Raw genomic sequence first — 17,458 nt, 5'->3', positions numbered from 1 at the left:
TGCTGATGCTCAAGCAATTCAAAATGAAATAAACTTGAATCTCTCGTTTTAGTAAAAAATAACCTATTGTGGTTCTGCTGCTCTAGCACCACATCTTAGACACCTCAGAAGAATGCTGATGCCAGTACAGGCATATAAAGTCCTCAGAGTGGCCCCTACACTCTGCTCTAGCCCTTCAGTACATCTCACTCTCTCAGTGCTCATTGTCACATGTGTTCCTTCGGTAAACTAAAGCTTTTTGAATTGGCTGGTATCCCATTATATCTCTATTCCTAACATGTAAAAGGAAATCCCATGATGGGGAAATGATCAGAGGTGGAAATGAGCTAAGTATTTGTGGTATTAGCCTACATATTGTCACTTCTGAAAACTGTGTTCAAATGTATATTCGTATACATTATCTAATCCATATAAACCTTGAATACTATTTATGTGCAAAACATCAGTCGAGGAATATGAAACTCTTGTTTTAACCACCAGGGGGCACGACTAGTAACTTTACGGGCCGATTCATCGCCAACCCCAACTGTCGCTCAAAGCAAAATCTCTGAAAAATCTAAGAACTCTCTATTCCACTCAGTATTTGAACCTAAACTAGACTCTAATTAAACTTGTAATAGCAATATCAGTCTCAACAGCACAGGTCTATAGGTCAATTAAAACACAGGTCAATTTGCTTTGGTCTAAGTCAAGCCAAGGTAAAGTTAGCCTATTATTACTTCAATCTGCCGAACATGCTCCATGTGAATTACAGTAGTTACATGAATAGTCCTTTGTGCCACATTACGAAAAGGCCGTGGGCTGTTGCGTATATTTCAGTATTTAATTTCCCGTTAATAACATGGCCTGTAGCCTATCGGAAGAATCAGGTCAAGGGTCTATTTTAAACGGAGCTCAAACAAAAGAAAAGACAGCAGATTTATATATCCTTAGATCAGGCCTGTACAGATGATCAATATCACACTCAGGATATCGTCCCCACTCATTCTGCTCGTTTACAATAATGTGATCTCACACTGCGATAAGAGGACAATTATTCTTGGCCTACTGCACATTTAGCATATACGCGTGAGGTCTGTCCTATGGAAAAAATGCTGCGCGTAGACTATAGGTCTGATAAATAATTTTGGCGTCCATTAGAGAGTCATTCTGCAATTCCAATTAAGCCATTTGCTGTTAAAAAAGTGTAACCTAAATTATTATCTTAAGTCTAGTAGGCTAATAATAACAGTAGGCCAATAGTAGCCTTTATAGCCTATGGCAAGTGTACGGATGGGCCTACTCAAACAGACGGGTATAGAAGGCATGGCGCCGCGCACCCAATTGAAAACGATGGTGAAAAGCGAATGCCCAATTTCGGTTCCGTCTGTAAGTTTCTCAATTTTTTTTTTTAGGCTATAGTCTAATTATTCGGCTATGTCTTTGAGTTTATCACTGTTTAAGTCCATACCGTGTTAAATTCATTCCACACATAACGTTAATTTAAAGAACAGCTATTTTCGGCTACCTTTTAAGCTACCTTTACTTTGTCATGATTTCGCTTTTAAATTGTACAAGAAGGATTGTCCCAGGGAGGAGGTGGGACTAACGCGCACAGGCCAATAACTGTGCAGGAGCAGCACAGGGGCGAGGTCCTACCCTCCTGCACGAGGCACAGAAGCGGGCAGCGCGATGGCACTTGAAGTTCAGTGCGTGCAGACACCTCACCTCTGGATGTAGCCGCGGAGCCCGGGACAGGACGTGGATAGACAAACAGACTGCGCGTCCCAAGTTTGAGGTGCGCTTACTCCACATTGTGCCTCTCTGGATAATTTGACATAAAGGCCAGCACTTTTAGGTGTATGCATATGACCACAGTGCACGTGGGAGAGGTGCGTAGAGGTCAGCGCTCTGCAATTAAAGATGCTCAACTACATTAAAGTGGAGGACTGCGCGCGCACCGAGACCTGCTCTCCGAGTATGATGACGGGTATGTGGAGTGAGGGATTTTGTTTTAAAAGTAAACTAATCTTAAGGCTAGTATTCCTGCAGATAGGTCTAGCCGAAAATTAGTGAAACTTTAAAGTGAATTTGATCAGAAAGAAATGGTTTAATATTTGTGCGTTTAATTGACACTTTTATGCACGTGAAATAATCACTGTCCTCATGGAGAAATGCATCTTATAATTCATTTTGAAGATAGGAATAGAAACAGTAATAAACTAGTATCCCCTATTTTTATTTCTATTGTTCATTAAAAAATCTATATCATATTACATCTATAAATAGCCTAATAGCCTTCATTTTGGGGTAGAACGATCACACCTCTTTTGGTGGCATAGGCTTGTTTGGACATAAGGCACTACATTTCAAAATACAATAATTTGCATCTTCTTAAACCAATAGAGTTTTATTCATTCTTTGTTGATTTAATTTTTTGAATGTCTTAAAATGTTTTATTGGCTTGGGTTAATTGAGAGAATGCAAGTAAGACATTACTAACAAAGTAGAATTTAAATTTGATTTAGCCTAACACATTTATTTATTAAGCCACACAAATTAACCTTCGCTTTATTGAGTCTATAAAACTTGTTTGGACTACTTTTTAAGATCGCATTGATGAGGCCTAAATGAAAACACAAAGCGAAAGCTTGCTAGACCCATCTGACGCTGGTATGTGTTTCAGACGGGGGCTCTCCACAACAGGCCGTGTGTGAGGGATGCTCGCGGCTCATCTCGGACCGCTTCCTGATGCGCGTCAACGGCGCGTTCTGGCACGAGCAGTGCCTACAGTGCGCCGCGTGCCAGCAGCCGCTCACCGCCACCTGCTACTTCCGGGACACCAAACTCTACTGCAAGACTGACTACCAACAGTAAGTGACTGCTCTTGTAGCCTATAGAACACATGTATTGTTATTTTAGAAAAGTGTGTCAACAATATTCTCCAAATTTTCTCTATGAACATTCAATGTATTAATTAATTATATGGTCAAGTTTTACTGGTAGGACCACCTGGTAAACCACAACTTGTTTGTGTTTGAAATTGCTTTTGGCCTATATATTGTAATCTCTATAATATGGAGATGGCAAAGGAGCAAGCGTTCACTAAAATTCACATAACATTAACTTTTAACTATTTTGATTATTTTGAATTTTTATTTTTTTTTACACCATTTGTCCATGTAGCACTTTATTCATTTCTAAAAACATCTTTAGGGTTGCTTTGAAGACAGTGGCAGAATGGTGTAGTTATATTGTCATCCAAAGGCTTGGGAGATTGAGTTCTCCAGTTTTCTTCCTGGCCATGTGCACTGAGTGTGTGTGTGTCTGCCATGCGACTGACTGACTTAGGTGTACGCCATTTCCATTGAAGCACAAGTTTGTTGTGTTGGCATAGATAGACTGAGAACATATTCATTTAAACTACCTCACACTGAGTGCCAAAAACTGATGGATAAATCCAGACCAAATAAACCATGTGTCAAAGATTTACACATTTTATTGAAAAGTCAAGTAGCCAGTAGAAAAGACATGTTGATCATTGTCTTGTCATCACAAAACCTGAATGTTTTGAGAGCATTGTTTAAAGAAATTACTTTATCATATATACTTTATCAGTGATCTGTAATGGTTATTTTTAATTGGTGAAGTGTTTAAATCCATCCTGTTCATTGGGTTGTGAATGCTGTATGCTTTGTTTTGCATGCCCTGTGTTCTGTATGCTTATCTTCAGAAAATATGATACTGTAAGCCTATTCATGGGTTTCAAGCTATCATAACAGAGGGCCAGTAAATCAGTAATTAAAACATTTAATCAAAATCTTATGTCATTTGAATGATGAAAATATACTAAATTCTTCAAATCAGGAAGGATAATTTGCCTGCAATGAAGGTAGGCAAAGCGTCTTCTTCTTTAGTCCACCATTTGAAACATTTTTACTTCTCTCCTGATTTTGACTTGCACAAACCTCATCATATAACATAATTTTCTCTGATATGCTTTTTTACAGCACAGTATGTGTTTGTCATTTAGTGCTTTGTGAGTAAGGATGTTGGGTTAGCTTTATTTTTATGAGACTTAGAGGAGCTGGTCTGTAGCATATCCATCACGGGTCCTATGAGCCAGTCTGCTCCTGCACACGACAGGGCGTCCAAACATTAAATATACCTCGCCTTCCTGGGAGTGCAGCCTGCCCCATCAGAGAGACCACAGAAACCGTACAAGAGCCAGCAGGAGTCCATTAAAAGCTACTGGTGTTTGGGAATGGCAGCTGATCAACACTTTGGCTCAAGGCTATAAAAACAAGCTCTGTGAACAGTTTGCAGATAGGGTTACAGTGCCTCTGAGGTGCCTGCCCTGACAGCCACAGGTTGTCCTTACCCCACGGCCTGACCAGTTATCTTAACTCTGTGATTGATGAAAATGGTTCCCTGACCCCCTTCGGACTTCAAACAGTAAGCAAATAGATGATTAAATATTGTGTCTTTGGAAATAGAGAGGCATATATGTTTCAAAAATATGTGAGAGCCATGGTGGAACACTGACTGTGGCTGTACTATTAACATAACTACTGTTTAATGTATGCTGTTTTTGCCTTTGATAAATGAGAAATGTTTGAATTCATGGTTGTAAAAAATATTTCAGGAACAGTACTCAGTGAACAATTCTCAAGAATAAAATTATTAAGATTAAAAACTGGCCTAAAAACTTCAGATTGAACTCAAACACGTTTTCTTTTCACAGTTATGATGAACACAGAACATCTGATTTCTGTACTATGACCCTACATGTCTCGGGTCTTTGGCTATGTCTGGTCCTACATCACCTTGAAAGGCCTATCATATACATAAGTTCCTGTATTCCCATGGCTTTATATATGGCTTTACATTTGTTAACTGTTTGTTTCTTGTCCTTGGTCTGAATGTTTCTGAAGTTCGTCTCTGAAAGTGTCCTGCTCATGAAGACGTTTATGAATGATTTCACAATGAGCTGAAGGATCAAAGGGTGCGCCCCAGCAGCAGCGCCAAACCAGTGGGCTAATAGGGGGGAGGGGTGGTGAGGTCCCAGCATGAGGCAGCACACAAACTTTGTGCCCTCACCCATAACTCCACAATTTACAGCACATATACAGGGTACAATGGTGTAGCAGTAGAGTTTGCAAAATTCATCATTTTGCAGTCCAAGAGCCTAAATGGTATTCAAAACAATAGAACTGACAGACATTGTGGTGTGGACACTCCTTGCTTTTTAAACATGTTTTGATGAAATTCTTCAGACTTAGCTAATGATGTACTGTTTCACAGTCTAGCCATAATAACTAACTGTTGAGTGTTGAATGTAGGGCTAGTTAAACAATATAATTCTCTAAGTTTATCTACTTAATAAATTGTTTTATTGGGCTTTAAAACACCTTAAATCTACAAAATACTACAAAAACCTATAAAAATAGCTTGTATAGTTTTTGGATTTCCAGGTAAACTATTGCTCACATATTTTATATGCATGTTAACAGTCAATAGTCTTGAATTGGGAATGTTATATGCTTGTTAAATAAGCCATAAAAATACAGATGGTGAGTTGTAGTTGTGTGTCATTTTGTATTGTTTTGAGACTTTCGCAACTGGATATTTAGAGAATTAAGTAAAAAATAATTAAGTTCTGTTATTTTGTATAATTAAAAAAAATTACAAATTCTACACTTTTTTTCCATTTTCTTTTTTGTTGCTGCTATTGTGGTTACATTTTTCCCTATAATATTATGCCAGTGCTTTGTATCTTCAATCATATATTTAACCGAGTTAAAAGTTTCTCAGCAATAAATGTGTGTTTCTTTTGGTGGCAGATTGTCCTTGGCAGACACAGGCACACCAGAGCACCACACAGCCAAATGTAGTTTACACTGGCAAAAATGTCCATATTTGCATTCACAGTGTAATCTGATGATGATTCCTCTGTCCTCTCCCTGCTCTTCGCTCAGATACATGTTTGCCAGTCTGTAATTGGCCCAGAGTCTCTCCCCTCCCTCTCTTTTTCTATTCTCTGCTTAATCGTTCTGTCACTGCTGTGGGACTCTCCAGGGACTTGGGCTGGCGTTTAGCGGGCTGAGGCAACACTAGACCCCCAGGGCTCATCCAAAACCTGCCTGCTCCAAGCTGTCCACAATATTAGCGTTGAGCTCTCAGAGGAGTGCTCTGAAAGACCCACACTTCTGCACGGGATTGTAACTGTCAAACTGCCTTTTGTTATTGGTCAAGTAGAAGAGCTGTTATTACTTTGGTATACTGAGGCGAAAGCTAATATTACTCCCTCCATTAACTTCTGCCACTACTACTTATGGGCCCAAGTACTGCATTATAACCTTGGTGTAGTATCTGTATAACACTTTATCATTATACTGGTTATTATTATTTTTTGTTTATTTATTGGCACTAGAGCTGTACATTATGCATTAACATTCTGTGCATTGTGCAGTAATAACAAAACAACAAAACCTGTCCTAAAGTTGTTAAAAGACTTCAATATTAGCTGTATGGTATGGTGAGCAGGTAAACAGTACAGCCAATGTTGTTTGAGGTTTGCTGAAGTCACATGTCACTATTACAAACAGTTAATTCGCTATGCCATTTGGTACCACTGTGATTCAAAGTAGTTTCAGGAGATCATTTAAGACTATTTAAATATGCTTAGCAAACAAATATGCCTATTTTTAAAGCTGCATGTTTTTGACAGTTGGGAGAATAAAGCTTGAGTGCCAATAACCAGACCACTAAGTACTGTTCCTTTTCATTGAATTGACCAGATTTATTATGCTCTTCAGGGATGCCCAAAGTGGAGCCCGCGGGCCAAATTTGGCCTTCCAAGGCGCTTAATTTGGCCCATGAGGGAGTGCGAGTTTTAGATTTAAGTATCCTTTTTTCTCTCAATTTTGCACCGAAGTGACTGTCCAGTTCTCCCTTAAAAGCACAATAATTTAAGACAATTTATTAAGTATTTTTGTGCAAAATTTATTTATATGCCAAACATTATTATTGTTGTTAAGTTTGTACCAATGAGCATGTGATCTTGAACTAATGAGAGCAGTGACAGAGGTTTTATACACGTGTGTCCAGAGAGCTGAGCTGGCGGGGTGGGGCTTGGGGATTGGTGACAGTTGTCCTATGTTTACATCTTTATATATACACTTATATACATTTTACACTTAGCTGTTGAAGTTACCTGTGTGACAAATGACTTGTTAATGGTAAATGGTCACATTTTTCTATAGCGCTTTTCCACCTTCAAGGCACTCAAAGCGCTTTACAACAAGGAACCACTCACCCATTCACACACACACATTCATACACCAGTGTACACAAACACTGTGGGCAAGGTGGGTTAAGTGTCTTGCCCAAGGACACAACGGCAGCATTCATCTGTGGGAGCTGGAATCACACCAGCCAACCTGTGGGTCAATGGATCTGACCGCTCAACCTGTGATGTTTATGTCGAGAGCTGGATTCGAACTGCCAACCTTCAGATCAGTGGGCGAATGCTCTACCAACTGAGCTACTGCCAGTTAAAAAACCCCAGAATAATTATGCAGTGTTCAGTGCAGTATTTATCTCAGTAACTTGCTTCTGTATGCTTACTTTGTTAACTCAACAGCTACAAAGAAGGACACTTGCAGTCACTGCTTTTTAAACTAATTTATGAATAAACATTTTCCCCACTATTATTTAGATAAGTAAAAATATGTTATACATTATATGTGGACTTTATGTTTAAAGTATAAATTAAAATGTGCTAAATTAAATTACTATAGGTGTTTTCAGTAATCTTCCACTATTGGGAAACTACTGTGGAGAGAGGAGGGGGGACTGTCCAACAGTCCCCCATCATTGTGTGTTTGCGTGTGTGTGTGTGTGTGTGTGTGTGTGTGTGTGTGTGTGTGTGTGTGTGTGTGTGTGTGTGTGTGTGTGTGTGTGTGTGTGTGCGTGTGTGTGTGTGTAAAATACAATGGTCTCAGGGGAAATAAAGTGTGCCTTCCTCGCCCCTCTTCTTCAGATCTGTTGTATCTGAGCTTTTCCCATATATGAGGCTTTAAGGGTTAATCCCAAAACCTCAACATTATTCTATTGTAATTGTTTTGTTCTGAATAATTGAGTGTTGAGTTTGTTACTTTTGTGTTATTGTAGCTATACAACTGTGCTACTTGACACAGAAAAGTGTCTTATAAAACATTGCTTGCACAGACATGTTGAGTCAGGTCTTTTGTTTAGTGCGGTTAAAAGATAACCATTATTAAACCGTGCAGGTGTGAAATACACAAAAGGATGGATAGGATGGATTCATAATACACACAGAATTCTTAAACAGATATCCTCAGCTGATTCCAAGTTTGGGTAAGTGATGAAATAAAAATCATATAAAAACAATCAGGTGTGGCCAACCTTAGAGTTTTGACTGTTTCAGTTTAGCTTTCGACACCTCTGAGGCAGCTGTTATGCAGATCAAAACAGTTGAACAACATGATTCTTCATCAGTCATATTGATCACATGATAAGCTCAAACTCAGGCTTATTATACAGTGGATGTGTGGCCTGAGTGTGAGTGAGTTTGTCTTGGTTTTGTTTTGTGATGGACTCAGGGCTCCATCCCCCATCACAGAGGTGAGCGAAAGGCGCAATATATGGGCTGTATAATTTCAGTTGAAAATAATACTATTTTCTGCTTTAATATACCATATGTACCATATGTAATTAATAAATATATTTTTTTTGATAATTGTGTCTAAACTGATGTATTACATAATTTGATTTGTATTAGTTAAAGGTACTGGTAAAACATGGTTTTGAAGGGGAAGTTGCAAGACTGTTTTTTTTACCTGCTGGGCTCTGACTCTGAGACTGTGCTATTGAATGCAGTAGGGAGTTCCATGCATATAAAATGTGAAATAGACTTGCATTCATTTAAATAATAGAATTTTCCTTATCGTTTTTCACTTTGTCCTAATTTATCATTATATTTTTGGTCATAGGTAATGAATTAACACAGCATAGTCTGAGGCTTGGGCACTGAAAAGAGTATGGTTCAGGTTATGTTATTGTCGCTTCTAAAGATGTGTGTCACTTGACTTACATTATTTTCTAGTACATTACAGAACAGACTGTGGTAGTTTGATGCTAAAGACAACACAGTTTCTGTTAGTAAAAAACACAGAGTAAAACCTGAATTCAACTTCACTTGGCACAGTCTTCCTTTTATCATCACTCATAAAACTGTTTTTGAATTGATGCACTACTGCTGTGACTGAACAAACAGGCATTAGTTGGAAAGTCATTGGTAAATAATTACCATATTATTATTATTATGTCATATAGAAATCAAAAGATCAGAAGTTGCTACCAGCTCAGCATCTGTTGGCAGTGCTCTGTTCCATGGGGATTTCTGTGGTTGATCGTCTAGACATAACAAAAGTTACAACTCCTCCTTTTTACACAAGTCTCTATTGTTGTTTTCTGTCCCTGTTGCCATAGGAACCACACTTTCTCCTATATGTCCTGGATCTGGCAGCTTTCTGTTTGTCAGTTGTCCAAAAAACATAGCATAAATATTCAGACATTTGAGCATGACAGTGAATTGTGGGGGGCACATAAACTTTGTAAATTCGAACTTTCTTCGTAACCATTGTTTGGATTAGGTCAGATGCTCTGTATGCTGTCTACCCTGTCCCTTAATACAGGACTGACCTGGTGCTGGATACCATTAGATGCCTATGAGACATAATTATTATTATTCATTATTCACTATTACTATTATTCATTTATTAGTACAAGGTTAGACATCTAAAGTACATGTGAAGAATTTAATTTGAATTATTCAGCATCATATTTATTTTCCCTAAATCCATTTAGGGGCTACTTGAAAGGGGGTGGAGAGCTACTCAGATTGGAAACTCTTACTCAGACTGGAAACCCCTTATCTATATTATTTATTTTGTGATTTTGTTTTGTATTTCTTCTTAAAACCAACTTAGATTTCAAAAGATACCAAAGTGTGCAAGATGAATTCCTCCCCTCGTGTTGTAAACATGCCTACTGAAGCTGGTTGACTCACAGTTGACCTGAGAATGATCTCCTGATGGCCTCCTGGCACGACTTTCACTCTCTCTGTGGGAGACATGACTTTAGACTTTGTTCTGGGTTGTTTCCAAGACAATTCCACAGCCAAGATTTGATAGTACAGTGTCTGCCAAAAGCTGCCAGTTCACCACAATTTTACCAGTGTTACTTATACTGCAGGGGCCTGCTACCACATACAATTTTCTTCTTTTATATTATATTATACTATACTATGTTATACATTTTGATTTTTCAGCAATTTAGCAAATGTTCACACCTCAAAGACTAAATACTCCACATGCAGACAGATGTTTTTGTCTTTTTCATTCCTGCTGATGAAGTCTTGCAGGTCTATAAAGGACCTGCTCTGATTGATCTGCACCGCCCACAGCCTTAAACCTTGTCCCAAGTCCCTTACTGACTTCTTGAGCTTTGGCTGAGCAAACAGCCCAGCCCCTCTCCCTCAGTTCTGCTTTTATTTTCTTGTGCCTCCTTCACAATAATCTGTTGATTATTCCTGCTAATTAAAACTCCAACAAGCTGCCACCCAAAGCCTTAACCCCCCACCCCTCATCCTCCTCCTTTAGGTCAGGCAGATCCCAGAGGAGGCCGAGCAAACAAGCGCAGAGTGAAGGAACACACACAGTCTGTTTTCACCGCTTCATCCTTTTAATCCTCCGCCTCAACACCACTGTTAATCTGCTGCAGCACTCAGGGGGACAGGGCAGCGGGCCAGGGGGTCAAGGAGGCCCCTCCAGAGAGGTGGCCCGAGCGATGGTGGTCCGCTGGGTACAGGACAAGAGCAAATATTCACACACTTCCGAAGTGTGAGGGGAAAGAGTCTGGGTTGAAGGGAGAACTGGTACAGCAACTTTGGGTTTTTATAAAACAATAAATACATTAAAAAACACTTAATGGTCACTTACAGTGGTGGATGTAAAATATAGTCGGATGCTTTTATATGAATGTCAGTTGTTTAAAATGCACTTTGATGTCTTGATGAAGAACGGAATGGGTTTAGGGCACATACCGACCGCAATGTTAAGATAAATTTACAATTAGCTGAATGTCTCTTCCCACTCTTCACATCTATTCTTGGAAGTCTGGAAGGATTCTCTCATTTAAATAAAAGAAAGAAATTTGGACCATGTAGTCTAATTTTCCATCATTTTCTGAAGTTGTAAACTATAGTTTATATTTATACACGTCTAATTGTCCAGAAACTTTTGCAAACAAGGGTGGATCCAAGACATTTTATTTAGAACCCATTTTACCAACAGAAGGTTTTCACAGAACTCAGAATGTCTTTTGTTCCTGCAGTTTTTTGTACTTGTTGTTTACTGGTCTACTGTCTTGAAAGCCCAACTCAAATAATTTAGTATTGAGGCATATCTGGTTTAATCATGAACTGTCTTTTGGCTGAGCAGTTTCTTTTCAGTTTGAAAACAATATATTAAAACTTAGCCTCATAGTCACTTCATTGCTGTTAACAAAACAACTGTGTGGACAGAGCTCTTCAAATAAACCCTTTATTCTAAAACAAGTAAACAACAGCCACACCTGTGAGCACCAGGACTTCTTCACAATAAAAATGTTCTACAAACTGCCAACAAACAAGCTGCCAAAATCTTGTGTGGTCCCGCAGCAGCAATGTTGGATATGCCCAAAGTCTGGATACATATACATATACAATACATACCTTATATTTATTTGGAGAGAAATTTGTCACTTGTCATAAAACACTACGTTGAAAATACAGTATAATAATCATTTGTATTTTCTCTTCAGGCTGGTGTGGAGTAAATGCAGTGGATGTTTGGAGCAGATCTCTCCCTCGGAGCTGGTGATGCGCGCTCTCGACAGAGTGTACCACCTGAGCTGCTTCTGCTGTGGCGTCTGTGAGCGACAGCTGTGTAAAGGGGACCAGTTTGTGCTGAAGGAGGCACAGTTGCTCTGTAAAAGTGACTATGAGAGGCTTTGCACTGTTACCCCCGTCAGCTCAGACTCAGGCAAGATTCAGCTCTACAGAATATAGTCTACAGGATATATACTTGAGGACACAAATGTCAACATGCTTTTTAATTTACATTTCAGATAAGAGTGAGGATGAAGGGGTGGATGTCAATTCAGATGCTAAAGGCTCTGGAACATTGGGGAAATGCACTGATGACAAGGATCCACGGCGACCAAAAAGGCCACGCACGATCCTTACCACCCAGCAGAGGAGGGCATTCAAAGCCTCCTTTGAGGTCTCCTCCAAACCCTGTCGAAAGGTTAACTCATTATAATATGAAAAATCAGCTAAAGGCAGTGCAATACATGTAAACTCATGATGGTGATTGTGGTTCAGACAATAAAACAATAATCTGAAGAAAACAATTAAGCATCTTTATAGCTGAAAAGATTTGAGTTTGATTTGAGTTTTAAATCTGTCTTTGTGAACAGGTGAGAGAGACTCTGGCTGCAGAGACTGGGCTCAGTGTTCGAGTGGTTCAAGTCTGGTTTCAAAACCAGAGGGCCAAGGTCAGCACATTTATATACACATGTCCTTATTGTAACCCACCTAGAAAAAGTGGAGTGACTGTGTGTTTATTTCAGATGAAGAAGTTGGCACGCAGACAGCAGCAACAGCAGGAGCAGCACAACACTCAGAGGATTGGTGCAGGTCAGTATGCAGCTAGTCTTAAACATTTGAAGAATATATTGAAATTTTATTTAGTTGCAGAACACTGAACACCTGAATTAAAATGTATTTTGTAATGTATTCTGATACATGGTCCAGTCAGAGGACTGTACTCTATACTTTCATGCAGGGATGCATTTAAATTATAGTGTAAATATGCAACATATGATTAAAAATAGCTGTATATTTGTTTCACCAAAGGAAAAATCACATGCACTTGCCACGACAACTGTTTTTTCTAAATTGAGTGATCAAGTACTGCCAAGTATACCTTTGATTTTATGAAAATAACTGTATTGAAAGAAAAAGCGAAAGAAATGAAATGAAAGACTAACTATACCAGAATACAGTTACTCAAAATTTTGATTCAGAATACGTATTCTCAGCACAAGTCTATGGATATAATTTGAAGCAAATATATGCTTTTTAACTAAATTTGGAGCACTTCTCTGTTTTTTCAATAGCCTATAAGACTTTAAAGTATTCACCACAGCATCATTTCCTTCTTTTGGAGAGTCTCTTATTGCCACTGTGCTCTCACTGTGGATATGAGCCGATAGTTTAGATAAGTGGCTCAGTGCTTTGGCAAGCGCTGCCTCTATCTGTTCAGGGAGTCCCAGCATGTCAATATTGGCATAGCAGTAGGGTTTTATTATAGGGAGGCTGCTGGTAACCCAAACCAGTAAACCTGCTCTGTTTATATGTGCTGTTGGACAAGATGCCTAAGACAGAAAGGCACTCAGCAATCACACTAAATGAGCTAACAGGAACCATTTTCTGTCTTTTTAAACCATTTAATAGAGACTACAGAATACAAGCCAATGAACAGTAATGATCTATGGCTACTCTCGGTTGTGATTAAATAAACTGTTTTTGCAGAGGTGATGACAGGCTGCATGGAGAGTCTGCTCACATCGTACTCCAGAGGTGCGCATGTGTTGAGCCTGGATCACAGTAACTACAGCTCAGAGTACCAGCAGGGGCTGACCCCTCCTCAGATGCCCGGGGACCACATGCACCCATACGGTCAGCAACAGCAATACAACACAACTACTCTTTAATTAGTGTGTCTCATTGGAAAGGAACAAATCAGCTCAGCTACATTTTAATTATCTCTTCAAAAAAAAAAAAAGGTAACTCATGTTTCATTAATTTAGACCCACCAAGTCTCGTAAAGATAGAGACAAAATTACATAAAGAACCGTTAGGAGGCCACATACAGCCATCCAACAATATTACATTTTACATTACATTAATTCAATAAGAAAATACAATGAAGTATAACCTAACCCCAATTCTGTTTTCTCTATTTCCCCAGTATTTTCCCTACAAAAACAAATTGAAATGGTCTTATTTGAGAACTAAATATAAATGTGTATTTTTGTTTAGACTTGAACAAACTTTATTGGTCCGCTAAGGGAAATTACTTTGACACAGTAGCTCACTCATTAACAATATATTAAAAGAATTGCAAAAGAGAAATGGTAATAATAAATTATAAAAACAATAAGTAGCAAAAAATAGCATGAGACTGGTGTCAAGTAAGGGGTAATTATGTAAAAGTATATGTATAAGTAAAAATAAAAAATATATATAGAAATATAATAATAAACATATATCTCAGCTATATACAAGAGGTCGTAAGGAATGATTTTGTTTCTGTCTCTTCAGGCTGCGACTCCATGTTCCATGATATTGACAGTGACACGTCTCTGACCAGTTTAAGCGACTGTTTGATGACCACCCCAGATACGGCCATGCAGATTCAGAGTGGAAACCCTATTGACCACCTCTACTCAATGCACAGCTCCTACTTTGCCTCCTGAATCAATTCGAACAAGAATATGTGCTTGCATTTGTATATGTATATATGTTTTTGTACAGTAATTTAAGCTAATATATTAATTATTTACTCAATAAGGATTCAAAGCCAAAATTGTGAATATTGTGTCAATATTTGTTTCTACACTGGTCCTCAACAGTACAACAGGAAATGGACATTTGTTTGCATGTTAGAAGTTATTACATTTAATAAAATGCAAACTTCAATTACAGCAACATCCATATGTGAAGCATCAAACATGTCACAATCCAGTAGTCAGTCTTTATTTAACTCGATCTTGTGATCCCCAATTTATGTTATTTATTTATTTTTTTGTAATTCAGAATTTTGTCCAATAAAAATACTTTCGTAAATCCATAATTATTAATTAGTTTTTCTTGACCAGTTTAATGTAGAATAGTTAATTTATAGATTATTTTGTATTTTATTATAGAAATAAAAAAAATAATTTCAAATTAAAAAGAATGATCCTATAAATAAAGTAATAGGTAAAAACATTATGAAGAGTGAAAAAGAATGTAGAAGCAGGTGGGGTAGGGCTTGTTGCTCCATCACCCTGACAGCCTGACACTTGTGCTGCACACGTTTAAACGGTCTCAGAGTCATTCCCCTCTCATGTACGGCACAGTTCCCCTGCAGATATAACCCCTCACTTCACTCAGCAGACTTCCTTTGCTCAAACCTGTGTCTACGGGTCCTTCAGGCACATTACAGCCTGTCAGAGTAACCCTGAGTGAACCTGAGTTTAACTGAGACTGAAACATTTGAACTTTGACAAAGTTCTGTCACATGGATGACTGAAACACAATCAGTGTAGATGCACACAAAGACACAAACTTTAAAACACTGAGAAACTTAAGTTAACCAATAAGAATTACAAAGGGTAGCTCTAAGTTATTATAGAGATAGTTTATCTTTGATGTCATTGTACAATTGTCTGTACACTACAGTCTTAATTATATTATGTGTAAACTATTGTTTATTTAACAGACCATCTACCCACCTTCTGCCTCTACAAACACTTCAGCTCATTTAATTCAATATTCCCCATATTTTACAGTGTAGCAGATGCTCTACTTCCTCTGTATCTCATCAACACACAGTTCTCCGCCTGGTTTCAGTGCCCATAGACGGATACAGTATTTACTCAAATCTTTACCTGCCGTGAGTGAACGTCAGTGGAATAACTGCATTTGTTCCACTTCGTCAAATCAGTGGGAGAAAGACAAACAGACGCCTCTTTGCCAAACACAAGTGCACAGTCAGGGCCCATGGTTCCTGCTCATCCAGGTGGAAGATACAGAGACAGATGTCAGTGTGTTTCTTCATAATAAAGCCCAACATTGGATTTGTATGTTCCTGACAGGCATGACACAGGTGACGCTAGGGACAAGTGATCTGATCTGATATCACAAGCAGAAGCTCTTTGTGGTTGTTTGACACATGTTTATAATGTTTTGTATTATGTTCAGAGATCATTTTCATAGATCATTTTCAGTGTCAAGCTCTGATAGACAGTGATGCATCAGTTTATCCAGTAAAAGCAATGCGCAATGCAAATCAGAAGAGGCCATAATTATTGGTTATGATGGATGAAAATTATTCCAAAAAAGATACTGTGTTTGCTAATTCTTATAATTCTTTTTAGCACCTCTGCAGATTTTATCTCACTAACAAGACCACTAATTTCGACACATGACATTTTTAGCATTCTGGTGTATGGGACAGGAATACATAGCACATGTCTAATTGAAGAGTCCTCCTAGTCCCTCAGGCTCAGTTAGAGTTCTGACAACACTAGGGTAACACTACGGTAATCTGTCATCATGGCTGTAAGTGAAGGTGCCGTCATGATCGTCCACTCCAAGGAGAAGGCTCAGAGCACCAGAGCCGAGTGCTGAGTCAAGAGTACCTCAATCACTCTCTTTGATGAAGTGTGCAACCTTCTGAACTCTCACACATTACTGCCATACCTCTTCTCACTGCAGCCAGGTGTCTGTCACAACAGCAGTCTGCATCTGAGAGGCCCAACACACATCTACCCTCTATTAGTTTCTGTTGTGGAATGGTTTCTCTGACCTGAAGTTAGGCAATACTGTTCATTTATCCTTGACAACAGCTCAAGTCCAACACAAGACTGTCACAGACTGATCTCTTTCTCAGAAACTAAAACATGCAGGTATAGGTCATACATGGGCCAGGCCATTAACCAGTGAATGCATGTTTAATACATAAAAAATACAGAGAATTAAGGATGTTTTTTATGTAGAACAGTGTTCCAAAACAAACACTGGCATGCTACACAAAGCATTTAAAACTTCATGAGCATTCAGGTCCCAATCCACAGTCTGTCAGTGCATGAGGCCCACATGGCTATGGCCCAAACTGTAATGCGAGTTGTTTCCCAACTTTCGAGCTGGATTTGTTTATTGTTTTATAAAGAGCTCTGAGATCATTTGAAGCTATGGAATAATTTTAGGCTTGAACTTGTGCTGAGACCCAGGCTCCAGACCAGGTTCATTAATAACTCTGGGCTCCTGATGACATCAGCAGCACTCAGGAAGTAGGCCTGTCATAAACATTCAAGATGGCTGACACCTGTCGGCTTCATTAGGGCCATGATTAGGGCTCCCCGTGTGCCCAGAATGTAATAGATAGATGAGCATGCATCTAAAACTGCAAAGAAATAAATAACAGCTTCTGTTTCCAAAAAGACCAGACCAGATACAATATAAAGAGTATATTTTTGTAGGATTTGAGGTTGTGGATTTGTCTTTGTTGGGGGTAATTTATTAGTATCATAAAAAAAATGCTAAAATCAAATATTGACACTTTTATTTATAACTGTTTAA

The 17,458-nt window shown here is 38.6% G+C and overlaps 2 protein-coding genes across 2 annotated transcripts in view; one reads left to right on the top strand and one right to left on the bottom strand.

The window, feature by feature from the left end:
- ptpa (protein phosphatase 2 phosphatase activator) overlaps positions 1 to 1,794 on the bottom strand; it is a 12,267-nt gene extending 10,473 nt beyond the window's left edge. Inside the window, exon 1 of the mRNA XM_055154131.1 lies at positions 1,639 to 1,794. Within this exon, the coding sequence (XP_055010106.1) occupies positions 1,639 to 1,794 (156 nt within the window). The remainder of the gene's footprint in view (positions 1 to 1,638) is intronic.
- A 108-nt stretch (positions 1,795 to 1,902) lies between these two features.
- LOC110161542 (LIM/homeobox protein LMX-1.2-like) lies at positions 1,903 to 14,589 on the top strand. Its single transcript, XM_055153366.1, has 8 exons — positions 1,903 to 1,957; positions 2,666 to 2,852; positions 11,869 to 12,089; positions 12,175 to 12,353; positions 12,526 to 12,603; positions 12,679 to 12,745; positions 13,643 to 13,789; positions 14,435 to 14,589. Exons 1-8 carry the CDS (start codon positions 1,903 to 1,905, stop codon positions 14,587 to 14,589), a joined length of 1,089 nt encoding a protein of 362 aa, XP_055009341.1.
- The last annotated feature ends 2,869 nt before the right edge of the window (positions 14,590 to 17,458 follow it).

The sequence above is a fragment of the Boleophthalmus pectinirostris genome, unplaced genomic scaffold (assembly GCF_026225935.1).
Source record: "Boleophthalmus pectinirostris isolate CB_2022bp ecotype Guang Dong unplaced genomic scaffold, ASM2622593v1 HiC_scaffold_18, whole genome shotgun sequence".
Classification (NCBI taxonomy): domain Eukaryota; kingdom Metazoa; phylum Chordata; class Actinopteri; order Gobiiformes; family Gobiidae; genus Boleophthalmus; species Boleophthalmus pectinirostris.
This window is presented reverse-complemented; position numbering and strand designations above follow the sequence as displayed.